The sequence below is a fragment of the Bacillus rossius genome, chromosome 1 (genome assembly GCF_032445375.1).
Source record: "Bacillus rossius redtenbacheri isolate Brsri chromosome 1, Brsri_v3, whole genome shotgun sequence".
Classification (NCBI taxonomy): domain Eukaryota; kingdom Metazoa; phylum Arthropoda; class Insecta; order Phasmatodea; family Bacillidae; genus Bacillus; species Bacillus rossius.
In genome coordinates, this window is record NC_086330.1 from 46913879 (window position 1) to 46931316 (window position 17438).

Consider the following 17438-nt stretch of genomic DNA (forward strand, 5'->3'; position numbering starts at 1 on the left):
TACACTGTAAGGTACAAAGCCTTAATTCATACTTTTGTAATCAAAGATTGGAAAAAAAGAAAACATTATTGTTCTATTTTTCATAAGAGGAAAACAGCAACTGTGATACTAACAACTATCACAGCCACTGTTGACATAGCCCAGTGATAGCCAACTTGCGGCCTGCGATATAATTTCCTACAGCCTTCCTGAAGAATCTTTCAATACAGAAATAGCTTATTAGATAACTGTCGTGTTTGCATATGTAGAATATATTATCAGCAGACACTTATGAAGCTATGTTATTATCAACAAAATGTTGAAAAATATTATTCATATTTTTCTAATCTATGTACTGTTTCATGGCATTTTTTCATGTGTGTGTGTGTAGTTGTTATTAACATTATTTTTAGTTTCTTCAGCTAAGTACATGCTGCATAGTATTTATTGGTTATCACAAAGAATAAAACAACATTAAAATTTGTCATAAGAAATTTAATAATAATCATGTCTGGCCCTTGAAGAGTGAAGTTGGTCATCACTGACGAAGACTAAAGATGGATACAGACTCAATACATCACGTGTGGGCACTAAACTGACATTGGTGTACAATTTGTACACAAAACTGTCAAAATCGGTAATGTAATTGAAGTCGTGAGCGTCTGTTTTAGAAATGGTACTCCGCCAGACACAAAGTTTTGTAGAAATTATTAAATTTAACGTATAAGCTTGATGTAGAACATATTAAATTAAGCAGCAATTAAATACTAAACACTCACCCTCTTGGTTGAAACTCGGACATACGACGTGGCATGAACTTTCATAACCTAACAATAGGTGTCTGCGCGTATTCTAAATTTCTAATTCGATTTGAAACTTTCAAATAAAATAATTTTTGAAGTGAAACTTCTTTAGGTGCGATGGGAGTAAAATTTCAAAACAAAATTTTAATGCAATGTTTTCATGAAAGATTGTAAAACTTTTCTGACACAAAAAGGACAGAGAATATGTACTTGGCCAAATATATGCATATACCCTTTATGCTATACTTATGAGTCGAGGTTTGAATTGCCAAAAAAGTTTCACTTCTATCACGTGCACTGAGTTACACGCGCTCCGATAGACACTATAACAACAGCGCAAAAGTTTTGTTGCAGTTGTTCACATTACTGTTCATGAAAAACAAAACCATGTAAGTACACAACTACACAGTAGCACATCTTCAAACTCTCTATACTTTAAAGTCACATAACATCAATCAAAAATATTTGATGTTTAGATCACTAATGTCTGTCAGCCCTCAGCCATCTCCGATAAGAAGTACTACAACACAAGCAACCAAAGTTTCCCGTAATAGTAAAAATCCTTTAGTGTATTTTGCATCCATTTTTCTTGGAACTCCTGTGAAGTGTAAAGAAAAAAATATAACTGAATGTTTAAATTATACTAAAAATATATCATTCTATATCAGATATTTAGTTCAAAAATTGATTCAAATAAAAAAAAAAACAACAGTATTTGCAGAAGTTTACTCAACAACATGACTGCTAATTCCGCCACATCACACGCATTTGACATTTTATTGGCAAGTAAGCCACTCAATGTCTGGCACGAAAATATCTTCACTGCGCAGCTAGCACGTGCCGGCCGTTGCCGACGCGGGCGCTAGAAAGCCGTGCTCTGCTGTGTTGTTCGCGTGCAGCTGCGACGCACTGCTCAGTCGTCCAGGATCACCTCCTCGTGCTCCATCTTGAGTGGCTGTGGCTGGGCCACAAACACCGGCTTCATGCCCAGGTTGCTGCCCTGCAAACAACCACACAGGGGGAAACACTGGCTATAGCACGGTCCAAAAAAAAAAAAACTCTCTCAAAAGGTACATTTTTAACCAGGTCAACACAGTACCATAACTTCGCACATGCAAGACAAGGATTTTCTGAAGCGATGGGTCGAATCCCAATCATCTAGAATTCGAATCCCAGAGTGTACCTAAAATTTACCCCTCAAGTCTTAACCTAGGTGTCAAGGGTTATAACAAATATTTTTTTTATTTTTTTTTATTTATTGATATTTGTTACTTGACCACCAAAAGTCATGCATGGGGCTTTAATGGTGGGAACAACACACAAGACACATAAGGACAAATACAAAATCATCACTGAAAGTAAAAATATCCCACCTCCCTTCCTTTGGCAGCATCATAGCAGGCTAGACAACTGCATGTGACCAACGTATGGGGACTTGAGCACCTTACACCTCTAGTGATAACAACAATACAAATGGAAACAATACAGTAATTATAAGCAAAACCAGACGGTTTACAAAAAGACATAAATTACAACAAAAAAAATACAAATATGGATGATAAAAAAAAGACATACTACGAAAACAGATATAAACAAATAGCATGTTAATCATAATTAATAAAATCAAGGATTTAATGAGCAAAGGATAAAAAAATACAAGTACTTACATTAAATTTTTGGACGTAATTGAAATAATATTTTTTGTAAGTGATTATTGAGGTTAATATATTTTTTAAGAATAGGCTTGTCGCTGGTTTGGTTAAGAGCCTCTTAGGAATATTATGTAAAAATATGGTCCATGGATATTTGAATTTAATTTTTGGTTGTTTAGTCTCAAAATGTTACTCAACATTAATTTAAACGAACTTTAAATGTATTTAGACATACATTAGTACTGCAAATTAATTTTAAAGAGAGTAGTGTCTTGATTAAAATTTTTTGTCAGCAAGCACACTTACCTGATTGGAAAATGATTTATTGTGTATTAACATACAGTCTTATGGAAAAAAGTTTATATGATTAGTGCTGTTTTAAATAGCAGTCTATTTTCCTGAAAAGAATTATGGCGATACTTCGAAGGGCTGGTATACTTATATATTTTATTTGATAATTTTTTTTAAACTTTGACTTACTTTGTTGACAGCTGTGTCATTAGACGTGGCTAATATTGACCACACATTTCCAGGAAACTTGTAAAGACCTAAGTAAACCAACCATTCTAGCATTTGCCTGGAGTAATTTCGGAGAGATGTGGAAAACCAAAATAAGGATGGCCAGAATGGGATTCAAACCTGAGTCACATGGAATGTGAGTTCAGTGTCTCACCACAGTGCCAGCACAATCTATAACTGGAGACAAGATATTATGGTTTTATTTTTATGCCAATTTCATTTTAAACCTAGAGATTTTGGTGTTATTGGTTTTATTTGATTTTTATGAATTCTGTTTATTCATAAAGATAGCATATTATTATTTATTTATTTATTTATTTATTTAATTTGTTACATGCCACACCAACAGCACAAGGCTCCAACGGTGGGCACAACATGTAAGACATGTAAAAAAAACCAAATACAGTAACAGAACAAAAATAAGAACAAAACAATAAATTATAAGAACAACAAATAGTAGGACAAAAACAAAGACAAGACAACATAACATACAGTTGGTATCCTTAGATTAATACATCTGGTATTAAATAATTTAGGTAATAACATTAGAGCATAAAGATAATTAATCTTTGGATGCCGAAAGAATAATTTTTTTAACAAGTTTTTTCTCTCTGGTAGGTTGTAAGTGATTAACATACATATTAAAATTGTTAACAAGTCTATATATAATATCATTTGTATTTAAAAGTGTGCACAAAAAAGGTGGGTTACGGCTATTAAAAGAAGGAATTTTAATGCCAGTAACATCAAATATATGAGGACATATAAGATTACCATAATAACAATGGAAGACAAAAATGGCATCTAAGATCTTTCTTCTAGTTGATAATGAACCAAGGAGGGAATTTAAATCTATGTTATTGATGGTATTTAATTTTTTGTTAATATAGTCAGATACTTTAGATTGAATCCTGTCAAGCTTTTCAATATCAGTGTTATTGATGCTATTCCATATAATAGAACCATATTCAAGTTTTGATCTTATTAGAGCTGTATAGAGGGAGAGAATAGAGTCAATATTGGAGGTGTTAAAGGTGATAAATTTAATTAGACCAAGTATTTTGTTAGATACCGAGATAATGTTTTCAATGTGAAGATGAAAAAATAGTTTTTGATCCAGTAAAATTCCTAGGTCTTTGACATGTTGAGATTTTTTAATAGGTGAGTTATCAAGTTTGTATTCATATTGCAATGGGTAGGTTTTTCTAGTGAAGGTAATGATAGTAGTTTTTTCCATGTTTAGATTGACCAAATTATTTGTGCACCAATTTGCAATTTCTGTAATATCACATTGAAGTAGATAGCTGTCATGATATGAAGAGATTTTTCTATATATCTTTAAGTCATCGGCAAAAAGAGTGCCAACTGAGTTCTTTAATCCAGATATTATATCATCAATGTAGATATTGAAAAGTAAAGGAGATAGTGTGCCACCTTGCGGGACGCCAGAAGGAGTTGGGTGGAGATCTGAACTTATATTCTGTACTGAAACATAAAAGTTTCTGTTATTTAAATAGCTTGTTAACCATGATAAATATTTATCACTTAGCCCAATTTTGGAACATTTGCTTAGTAGTATTTGATGATTAACAGTCTCGAAAGCTTTAGCTAAATCAAAGTAACAAACATCTACTTGACCACGTGTGATGACTTCTGAATAAATAGGATTAAGAAAGGAGACTAAGTTTGTCATGGTTGTTTTACCTGTTCTGAACCCATGCTGTGAATCAGACAATCTATTTTTTACGTTAAACGCTAAGTGTTTAAATATTATTTTGTCAAAAATTTTGGCAAATCCATTTAACAGGGATATAGGCCTATAATTTGAAACAATAGAAGTTTTGCCCTTTTTGTGTACAGGAATAACCTTTGCAATTTTCCATTTATCAGGGTAGATGCTATTTAGAATACTGAAATTATATATATGCTGTAAGAGAGGAGCAAGGATTAAGGAGCAACCTTTGATGATAAAATTTGGTATGTTATCAGGTCCTGTGGACAATGTAGATTTTAAGGTTTTTATACTCCATATGACTAAACTAATCGAGATATTAGACATTAGAATATTGTATGAACAACAAGAAGATATGTTTTGGTTATTTGTGTTATTTGTAGTAACATAGACACTTGAAAAATATTCAGCAAAGGAATTTGCAATTAAATAATTATTATCCGTAATTGAGTTATTAATTTTAATTGAGGGATGCTGACTATAACCCTTTCTCATTATTTTAACATAATTCCAAAATTTTTTAGGGTTTTGCTTAATTTTATTGTTAATATTACAAAGCCAGTTTGTTTTATCCCTACACATAAGTGATTTAGTTTCCTTACGGTAATCTGAGAATAATAAATAGTAAAAAGGATTCAGATTTCGTTTATATAATTTATGATAGTGCGATTTCTTCTTAAGAGATTTTATTAGTTGGTTGGAATACCATAGGGGATATTTTTTTAGCCTTTTTAATAGTGGTAGGTACAAATAAATCTATAAGATCATTCATTGTACACGTTAAGTAGTCAACCATGGTATTTATATTTTTAGAATTGTATAAAATTGACCAGTCATGGTCGCTAAGAGCAATAAAAAGGCCGAGATAGTCACCAATCTTATAGTTTTTATATGAAGTCGATGTATTATCGTTTATTGACATATCAAATTGGAAGTTTATCTCTAATGCAGGATGAAAGCTATCTTCTTTAACTAGTGGTTCCAGAGCTTTGCTAACCAGACATGATTCAATATTAGTGAGACATAGGTCCAAGAGTTGGGCCGAAGGTTGAGTTTGATTAAGCTGAATTAAACCTCTTGCTGATACAAAGTTGATTAATGATCTGGCTTTCGACTTAATATTTGAATGAACTATATTTTGGGTATGTAATTGAGGCCAGTCAATGCCTGGAACATTAAAATCACCAATTATTAATAAAGAGACATCAGAATTCACAAACTTATCTTCAAGGGCTTCAAAGTATGAAGTGTAAGCTGAAGGAGTTGTTTGAGGGGGAATATAGATATTCCCAATGATTAAAGGTTTATCATGTGTTTTTATATTTATCCAGACAGCTTCTATTCCTGGATAGTCATATTCATGCGTAGATGTTACATTTTCTGAATTTATGTTTATTAACTAATATGGCACCTCAATGTTTCATGATACCTTATTTTAACAAAATGTCTTTTGGACTGATTGATATATTATGCACTTTTAAGACATAATAATTTGTTATAAGTATGTCCAAAAAAAACTACTCGGAAATATAAAAATAAAAAATGAAATCTGCGAAGTATTTCTTTGGTTCAAAAAGTACCAATGTCGTACGTAATGTAAAGAAGAGTTACCTACTAAGAACAAATAAATAAAATTAATTTTTTTTTATCTACTCCATGCTGAATAAATTACACTATTTGAATTTAATATATTAAAAGATCGTGTTTTCGTGATTTAAGTTTAGATCAAAAATGCTGATTAATTTTATAATAGTTGAGGCATTTTGGTGTAATCCGGTGCAATTACATGCTTTTTTTATGGCATATAATCTAGTCCGTAGTCATATAATATTTATTTTCATAGTAATAATTCATAACAAGTCAAGACTACAGGCAGTTACCTGATTGGGAGTTGGTGGTCGTGAGGACACTATGACATACTTTGAAGGGTTGCTAGGAGTCACCACAGTGCGACTGGTCATCGAACTCCCCATCATGATGGTTCGAACCTGACTGGGGCCTCCATTCGATATGAAAGACACATCTGAAAACAAATTATGACCAGTCGTTATAAAATGTTTTGAAGTCGTCGTGGATTTAAAATCCTAAAAATAGTTATGATGCACGATACACAAATTTCTGAGAACTATTTTATAATCATAAAAAGTACAATATTACAGGTACATACTGATAGTCCACTCAAGGCTTGTTAACAAAAAGCGAAAAGTGACTACAATTCTGTAATGAACTAAATCACTGTTCGAGCAAAACCTGTATAATAGTCCTGTGCAAATATAATTTTTTTTTTAGTTCGAATCTTAAGAATGAAAAATAGAATCCCACTAAATTTTTTTTTTAATTACATGACAAATACATATGTAAAACCAATAGTAAATGTGTAGTTTAGTGGCTTCTGGGAGATTAGATAAATAATACTATAGTGAAAGGTTAGTAATCCAATCCATTTCACAAAAAGCATGAATTTTTGATGTGTAACATCTTGTTCTCAATATACTGCATTTGGTGGGAGTCATTTTGTGAATGCGCTGGAAGACAAGAAACGGAAATGTGCAACCACCACAGTCCTACCAGCTACCATCTATGGCAGATGACACGAAACAAAGTTTACAAAGACAAAGAAAAACTTTATACTAACTGTTTAATGAATTTTAACAAGATAGGTAATATTTTAATCAAATTCCGTTAAAAATCAGGTCCAAAGCCAGAGTTTAGTCTTTTTTCGCTTTTATCAGAGCCATTTCATTATATAGCTTAAAATTTCACTGCAAATCGTAAGATTCAATAGTCAACATAGCTAATCTGGCTGCGAATTCTAGCAACGGATGCGGAAACTACATGAGATTTGCATCCGCACACTTAAGTTCTCAAAGGGAAATATTATAGTATTGGCTGTTTAATGAATTTCAACAAGATGGGCTATAAATTAATGAAATTCCATGTAAAAAAATCAGGTCCAATGCCATTATTTAGTATTTTTTTAGGTCTATTTTTTTATCAGAGCTATTTCATTATATAGTTTAATATTTGGTCTGGGAATCAAATGATCCAATAGTCAAAGTAGCTACTCCATTCAGGGAAGAACCAACTGTAAGCAAGCACAACCCGCAGGTGGGCAGCACATACAGGCAGGCACCACAAACATGCATTCACTACAGAGGACACACACAAGACAAAAAAAAACTTAAACACATTTACAATTAATAACAAAAATAGCATAATATATGAAGTACTTAATGTTAAATATAGAACAAATAAAAGTATGTAGATTAAAATGTAAACTATTGATATATATTGTATTATTAGTTTCATTATTTAATTATTTTATATTAATATTGTAATTTATACAAGAAAAATGTTAAAAATGTTAATTTGGTCATTCAGTGATAAAATGTTGTTATAATTTAATATAAGCCTGTAAATAATATCATTATTACGTAGTATAAAGAGTACAAAAAGTTGAATGTCGGCGAGAATTAAATTGGGGAATTCGGAAGCCGGTGTTTTCAAGAAAATATAAGCTACCTAATGATTTTAGAAGTATAACAATTGTGAATGAAGAGTGCATCAAGATAGGCCCTACGGCCAACAAGGGGATTTAAGTAAGGTCGAGGGAGATTCTTCAGAAGAATTAGTTGGATAACACAATTTTGAATATTTTCTATTTTTTTTTTAAATTGGTTACCTTGATGCCATGTCAGATAACAGAACAATATTCTAACTTTGATATTTTAAGTGCCAAATATAAATTTTATAAGGGCTAAAGTTCTTAGAGCAGAAGAATGACACCAAGATCTTTTATGAATGGAGATTTGGAGATTAAAGATGTAGGTAATTTCCAATTTGTATTTATATTCCATTGGATGATATTACCTAGTAAAGGATATGACCTTATTTTTATCTTTATTAAGTGTGGCCAGATTTTTTAAACATCAATTATTGACTTCAATAATGTATTCGTGTATTAAAAGACAATAATTTGATGAAAAAAATAACATTTTATGTTTTTAGATTATCGGTAAAAAGTATACCTATGCTATATGTGGCTGAGTACCTTGGTAATATTATTAGCAAATATAGTAAAGAGGAGAGGTGAAAGTGTACATGCCTAAGGTACACCAGAACAGGCATTGTACAGAGAAGATTTGAGATTATTAATAGACACAGTAACCTCTATTGGTTTATTTGCATATATTTATCACACACTGCACTGTTTTAAAGAATTCTACGTTAAATTTTGTGTCCAAGTTTCACATTATAAGTGTATTTGCAACATGAGAACACATAAATTTCCTCATTACGAAGGTTAGATGTTAACACATCAATAGCGAGTATTGAAAAACTTGCTCAAATTTTTTTTGAAAATATGTATTCCCAAATAAGTGATTAAATGAGCTCATATTTACTTTTTAAACACTGGTTATTCACATGTTTTCGTTGTTAACGGCAATAAGGTAAACTGTAATTTAGTTAAATATTATAAACACAAGTTTTAGCAATTTCATTTTCCAAAAACATTATTTTCCTTTTCATTTTTTGTTTGTTTTTGAATTGCAATGTCTGTTTTGTCATACAGCAAGTAAGCTGCTACTGTGTTGCAAGGTGTTACGACAGATTATGACTATCAATTTATACGCCAGTGAAACCATGGCATTACTATTTAGCAAGACAATAGTGAATTTCATTGAATACTTGTAGCATGTTCATGCTTTTTATTATGAACTTCCATTAAAAATCAATTAAGATATTTATCACAAATTACTTAAACCTAACAGTGAACATTGGTACACGACAAACTCATGAAGTATGCTATGCCAAATATTCATAAGCAAACAAATATAAATATACGTTATTTCAGTGTTAATATTCAAGGTCAAACCAAATAAAAATATTAAATAATAAACTATTTGTATTAAAAAATTTAAATATTTGCACAAACCTACTGTTGTCCTTCAAATAACACACAATAATGATATACAAACAAAATGAGTGATATAAGCTACAATAAAGTAAAATAAAGTTACCCATTATTATTTTTATATCTGGACACACATTTCTTTGGAATACCACAGGGCACACCAGGATTTATTGAGCCCACTCTTTAAGAAGAACCACTTCACTACACAAACTGGAGAGGAGACAAGAAAAAAAACCAATTAAGGTTATCTTCTTTGATATTTGTTCAAAATAAAGGCCTTGATAGTTAAATCACACCCATGCAACAAACTAAATCAGTAGTCTACAAATTTTTCTTAAAGAGCCAACTGTTCCCTCAGATATTATCATACACATATAAAATTCTAAATACTATAAATGTTACACAATGGCTTTTGAATTACTAACATAGTACCAAATGCAAAAATGCATACAATAACTAACCAAAAATGTTTTTAAAATTTTTTATTAATTACTGTAATTTTTCATTAATATGTTTCTTCTTTCCTTACTAAAAAAAAAAATTGTACGGCAATATTATAAATAAAAATAAAATTTGTTCTTTCAACTGTAACATGGAGCACAAGGTAACTAAAATATATTTGTGCAGATGAATTTCAGGAAGTTAATTTAAATAAAAACTATTTTTGACATCAACATTGTATAAGTTTATTGCTATTTTAAATATTCAAGTTTGCCTTTGCCCTAATAATATACTGTCTATCCCTAGTACAATAATACACATTCAGAGTTATTGTACTTTAACAAAGGGTTTTTAGTTGATATGTTGAGAAGAAAAGCTGAAAATTACAGTACAAGATGATAGAAAATTAGCCAAAACTGCTAACAACTTTAAATTTTTTTAATTTACAATCTTTATTAATTATTATGATGAAACAACAAAACATAGCATCACACTCTTGATGTTAATTAATTTGTAAAGAAGGCCTATTTAATTAACTATGAATCAACTAATCATGTTTTCTACCGAACTGAAATGATGTAGCATCCCAACTACTAATATTATACAAGGTCATAGTAACGTTTCACTAGTAGTTTATGTTTTTCCTAGACTGAACAGTCATCTACTAGAATTTTTGGAGCTTTAAAATATATTTTGAAATGAGTACTTGGAAAATAAGCCTCAATAAAAATATTAAAATTTACAAATTTTTGTAGAGGATAAAAAAAAGCACCTGAACTCATATGAGATGTATTTTTTATCAACAAGTAAAGTAGCATTGAATAATCTTGAAGCCCCAACAATAGCTGGTGGATGGTCAGGACTTCCTTGCACCGGGCACAGGCGATTGCAATATGTTTTGATTCTTTCAGTACAATCTAGGTATCAAAGGTTCACATTAATCTGTCTGAGGGATGGTGCCTGCATGTTGGTGGTGCCCACACTGTGTGTAGCAGCTACATGTTGTAGTATTTATACTGTTAGCAGGCATGTAACTATTTTATAAATTTATTAATAAATAAATGCTGTCAATTTAATGTACTTTCGGCACTCTTTCATCCGGCATTCTTCGAAACGGCACTTTCTGTAATTCACTTGTGTTAAAATTCTTTAGCCATTGGGCAACTTATTACAACTTGTTTGAAATATCATTGCATCATATAAATTTTTCTTTAGTACTTTCTCAATTAAACCTATTTGACATGTTCAATAAACCGGCAACGCAGTGGTTTCAAACATGGATTAAAGAGCTTTTATGTAATACTGACATATTAAATAGGGACAAGACTATATGGAGAATTGCAATAAAACCAAAATGACACCGAAATGTAAGTTAATAAACCATAGAGCAAGGAAATGTGATTACTATCATGAAATTTATCAGCAATTTGAATCAAAACTTATCTCAAATCATAAAAACTTGATTTTAAATATATTAAATTTAATGAATATAATGTATTCAACATGAAGTTTTTTACAAAAATGTACTAAGCAAATTAGAAAAATTAATTTTAATCTTTTTTGATCTCAAAACTTTATTAGTAACTACATAATTTTTTACACTAAGGCATTGGTACACATTTCAAACAAATATGTACCCACAATTTATTTTTATTTTTCTGAGTGCATCATACATCACTCAAAATAAAACTGTGTTTGTAAAATAAGTATCATTAAACATGTCTACACGTTACGGCACACTAAGTTGACGGAGCACCTTACGGAGAACAAGTTCCGTACGAAGAAGCCGATACCGTACATGAGTTACGCTCCGAATTGATTTGCCAAATTAGGGGTTCGTGGGAAGCATCCATAGAGTCTCAGGCAGCTCCGTCCCCATCCGATGCTAACCCTACTCAACCACTTCCTTTAACCAGAAATTATTTTTTCAATAACATTAAAACAATACCCAGACTAGAGGGTAAATCAGTGTTAATTTATCTGAGCGAGGCCCACGAGTAGCAAGTTTACAACTTGTTAGTGATGCTGATTTTTTTTAAGGCACTTATAAGTAGGTATACCACTGTTGAGTGAGACAGTGAGTCATAAACTGTCTTTCAAAGAATTTAAGAGTAGTAGTGTTCTAAATTTTGTTCAAAAATATGCTATCTTTATGAACAAACAGAATTCATAACTAACAAATAAAAACAATAACACAGAAATCTCCTGTTTTAAGAACAATATTGGTTTAAAAATAAAACTATAAAATTTTGTCTGCAATGCTGAAGTACCAAAGTAGGTAGTGTATTTAAAGTAAAAAAAAAAAATTAACAGTGTGCATGTATGCTTCAAATTGTATGCTGTAACAAATATAGGAAAATGTTCAAATAAACGCCAAAAAATGTAATTTTGTTTCATGTTCGTTAGTCCCAGAGTATAAATTTCAAGCATGCGTAGGCTGTTATCAAATCTGCAATGGGAAGTAAAATAAATTACAACGACCTCCGTTGCTATTGCGAGGGGTTTCGCAGTTTTTTTTTCTTCTTTGCTTTGCTTTTTGTTTGCTTTGTTTCGGATTGGTGGGGAAAAGACAGGACCCGTCATTGGCGTAGCTGTGTTCATAAAGTTGGGGGGGACAAATAATGATTTTGATGTCATGTAAACCCATTCCCCTCTTACTAAGACGGTCCTCCACCGGAAAATTTTGATTTCAAAAGTGCAAAATAGCACTTTTTAAGCAGTTTTTGTATCTAACCAATGGATACATCGATGTTAAAATTATTATTGTTTCCTTAAGATAAAATTTGATGAGTCAAGAAACTATACAAATAAAGTTGGGCAGAATAATATTATAAAATAAAAATATCACAGTCTAGAAAGTTGGGGGGGGGACAGTCCCCTCCACCCAAAAAGTTCAGGGGGACACGTCTCCACTGTCCCCCGCGGTTCCTACGCCCCTGGGACCCGTGATTCATTGCGGCAGAGAGAAGGGGTGGGGGTTCAGAAAGTCCCGCCGCTAGACGCTGGGAAACTGGTGCGCACCTGAGGCCTGGTGCTCGAGGTCCAGCGGGTGGCAGGCGGACAAGGGCTTCAGGACGCCGGAGTGGCCCACGGGGCGAGGGGGGCCGGCGGGGGAGGCGGGCGGGGGCTGGCAGCGCGACCTCGCCACGGCCGCGTGCAGGTGGGACCCCAGCGAGCCGTACTCCAACACATAGTCCTCCAGGTGGTCCGGCGGCTGCCGCAGGGTCCTCAGTAGCGGGGACAGTGCTTTCTGGGCGGAACAACCGAGCACAGTGGGGTGGCATTCTCGTTCTGAAGTGTTTACACAATACCTCAGACATTAAATAGGTGTTAAGATGCTAATCAAGTTGTACACAACTGGAAAAAACACATGCAAAAATTCATATATAGATCATATTTATTTTAGTTAATATGTTGTTAGGACCTATGCCAATTGTAAGGGACTAAGTTTGCAGCTTCAAAAGAACTCAGTAAGCTGCGCAATGTCCAAAAAAACAGCAAATAGTTGCAATTTTTTTTTTTTTTTTAGTTTTTCTAAATATTTATATGTATCCATCCTAAAGAAAGAAATATAAATTTTTTTTTGTTATTTTCTACATTTTAAGACAGAACCAAATGTCCATAAGAATGTGTAACACAGCACTTTGAAAACTGGCAATTTTTTTCCTAAAAAGTAAAAACATTCCTTTTGGTAATATACAATCACGAGAGAAAAATTTTGGATATTAAATTTGTAGTATTTTTTTTATTTGAGTTCAAAAGGTTGGTCCAATAGCTCCCTCCAAAAATGAATAATTCAAAAATTTGAGGAAAAAACTGACTTTGGGATAACTGATGTTACATAAGTTATGAGCACAAAATACAAATTATATACTAACGTAGACTTCACTCAAACTGACTAGGAAAGAGCTGAAACTTATAATATGATAAGTGAAAATAAGCAGTATATTGTCATATTTCATATTTGTAATGGAAAACTACAAAACTAGAATTTAAATCCTAAGAGCCAAATCCAAATCAGCATTGAATAAACTGGAAAGTAATGGACCCACAGCAAAAATCTGGGGGCAATATTATGTATTATCACATGATAACTCTAGTGAATCAGTTCATCCGGACAGAGTGCAGGGGTGATTAAAAGCTTTACCTGGTAAAATTTTACCATTCCATCATTCAGTAGGCCACTTCTTCTATGCAAGAGTGCACACCAACAATATATGATGGATCTAAAACAGCGGCTGGATTCATGTTCACAAAAGGAGATTTTATGATTCGCTAATCTAGTCAATTTTTGTCCAGCTTGTGGTCAGGCTTGACAACTGAGCAGATCCTGATGAGGTCGATGAAAAGCTGTGGCAGATTGACTCGGGCATGGAACCTCCAGCAATGTGCTGGCACAGTGGACCGTACGAATGGTGTACATGCTTAGCACATGAGAAGTGGAACGTTCTAAAAAAATCCGTTCTACTGGTGAACAACATGTTGATATATTGGTATAAGGCCTTCAAGATCATTCGAGACAGAGCTGATTTAGAAAAACTGAAAAATTGACCATTTTCCACCCTGATTTCCAATTACTTATAAGGTACTTTCCATCAGTTGTGGAACTGTAGTAGGCCAAGACATGAATTGCCACATGGCCTAAGAACTGGAAACTGAAGAAGTGATGAAAATCATTGGTAACACATGTGGGAAAGTAACCTTTAAACATTACAAAACAATTGTATGAGGCATTACAAGTGCACTTCAAGTATGAATTGGCACCATTCTGTGTGTCACTGCTCAATGAACAGGGGATGCAAAAAGGAACCAAGTCCAACTTCTACTATGCTTTCGCTCTACTCTCCATCAATATCTCAAAAGTCACATTTATGTTTATAAAAGTGGATGGTGGATACTTTTTACACAAAGTTGTCTGGACCCATGACAATTCCTTATAAGCCATTGTCTAAGGTTATTATCAGCTTTGTAAAACCCACTTTGGTAGCAATGTCTATGATGTTTACAACAGCTACCCTGAGGTGGCAAACGAATCAACAAAAATGACCAAAAGTGCTGAAAGAATGCAATGCTCTACTGCTCACTCCTGCAGCAAGATACTTTTTTGAGGAATCCACTTCAGGAAATCTATTGGTCAATGATAACAAGAGGTGCCTAATTACAATTATTTGGGATGCATTTGAGGGGCATTGCAGTGAAAGTAGTTAAAAAGATGCTGATCAGGACTTAACTGACACAGCACTATCCAAAAGTGCCCTATCTGACTGTGTTATCATTACTGGAGAAGACATGGAACTTGTGATCCTCTTCTTTGGTTTGGGCTCAGCTGTGAAGAACATCTAATTCCAGAAAAGTGGCTGAGGTGAAGCTGTGTGTCACCATTTTTCAAGCTCATCTTAAACCCAGGGCCATCAGGAAGGCGGACGGGGGGTAATATGGCCAGAGCCCGGACTGCAAGAGGACACAGCTGAGTTTCAAGATTGTAAACAGAATACAGTAGAACCCTGTTATAATGAATCTGAAGGGAGTAGTTTATATGTTCACTATAGAGGGGAAACTTAATATCTGGGAAAACTTTTATATTGGCAATCCATACTCAAAAGCAAGATCTTAACTACACATAGGCCTAAGCCAAGAAAAGAACGAATGAAAATACTCAAAGCAACAGTTTTATGAGCAAATGAAGATATTTTTAATGCACTACACAATGTACAAAATTTCTATTAATGGTTCTTCGACATCGGCGTATTTTCCTTTTTTAGCCGTTTAATACTCTGTGACGTATTCGCAGCTTGAGAAAGAAGATTGTTCAGCTTGTTTAATATTGTACTTAATGTGGATGTTGCAATTCCCAGTTCCTTTGCTATTAACACGTGCGGTACAGTGGGGTTGGAGTCTACCTTTTCAATAACGTCCAGTTTATCTCGCACAAATAATGCCTTACGTTTTTTACCGCGTTTTTCACCCTTTTTCATGTACGTATTTCTTATTGAAGCACAATTGCAGCTTAACAACACAAAATTCTTTTTACCGTCAAAAGTAAATAAACGAAAATTACGAGTCTGGCGCATCAAAGATCACTATGTATCATGTAGTATCGCAGTTGCTAAAGCTGGAACGAAATTTTCTAACTTTTTATGGAAAAATTTAGTCCACAGAGTTCTATCTAGTGGTAGTCTTACGAACCTTACTCAATCAAAATCTCCGAAACGTGAACGATAAAAATGAGACGTAAAAATATTGAATTTTCTGCTATAATGTATATACGTATTTGTGTGGCGGTAATTTATGTTTAATTTTGATAACATCTTAAATGTATACGCGTTCGCCCATTTAACTATGCAGGGAAAACTTTTTTATTTTCACCAAACTGATCACCATTTCTGGCTACATATAGCCTACCGAGACCACTCGAATACAACTTGTTTATAATATGAACAGTGGACAATCGAGTAGCGTATTGTGGAGAAAAACTTCAATGTGATCTAGAATAGACGTTTTGTGAAAAAACTTGTAATTATATTAAAATATTTTAGATAAATGTGCATTATGTCTGCAAAATTTGTTCGAGGTACACGGGAAAACGTATCAACATTGACAAAAGTTGTGCGCTATATCCAATAAATTAATACATAACCTCACATCATTTTGCCGGGACTGAGATGGAAATTCACAATAAACGGGAATTCATTATAGGCGGGTTCACTATAAACGGGTTCTACTATATATGGGAAACCTTACAAGTTTTGTAATAAAAGTAGATCACACTTATAGTTACGGCTATGGTAATGTTTACAAGTATTTAAATTTTTTTTAAATTGTGTAATTTAAAAAGCTGTATATAAAATAGTACAAAGAGAGCCAAAAAAATTATTTGTCATCGGACCCCTACGTTCTCTTTACCACCCTGCTTACACCCACGGGGCCTCACTGTACACACGAGGGAGTGTTCTTTTACTACGTGTGACATTACCTCTGCCTTTTTAATGGCAGTAAAATACAAATTTGGCTAGCGTCCTCCAGAAAAATTCCAGTAGACACCCCGAGAACACAAATGAGACTAAAAAAAAATTGTAATATGCAAGGTGTTAAAAAAAAAAAAACTCTTATGTAAGTACACAGATGACATTCCTTAAATTCCTCAGAAATTTACTGATACAGTAGAACCCTGTTATAATGTTCCTGCATATAATGTTTTTCTGCTTATAATGTCATATTTTTAAAGTCCCAATATTTCCCCCATAAGGACAATGTATTTATTTCCTGCATATAACGTTCATAAATAGTGTAATTTCCTGCTTATAATGTTTGCTTTCTAACATTCAATAAATGGGGAAAAAATGTATTAAAACCAAATTATTCCAACACTTACGATAAAAAGTTTCCTTTATGTATGT

At 33.0% G+C, this 17438-nt stretch overlaps 1 protein-coding gene across 2 annotated transcripts in view; it reads right to left on the minus strand.

Moving 5' to 3' along the window:
- Positions 1-453: 453 nt before the first annotated feature.
- The window catches only part of LOC134535477 (transcription initiation factor TFIID subunit 6-like), a 51235-nt gene continuing 34250 nt past the window's right edge, over positions 454-17438 (minus strand). For both annotated transcript variants that reach the window (XM_063374603.1, XM_063374594.1), the window contains exons 9-11: positions 13063-13291; positions 6566-6708; positions 454-1782 (exon numbers count right to left, since the gene is read on the minus strand). In XM_063374603.1, coding sequence (XP_063230673.1) covers positions 1696-1782; positions 6566-6708; positions 13063-13291 — 459 coding nt within the window. In that variant the 3' untranslated portion in view covers positions 454-1695. The remainder of the gene's footprint in view (positions 1783-6565; positions 6709-13062; positions 13292-17438) is intronic.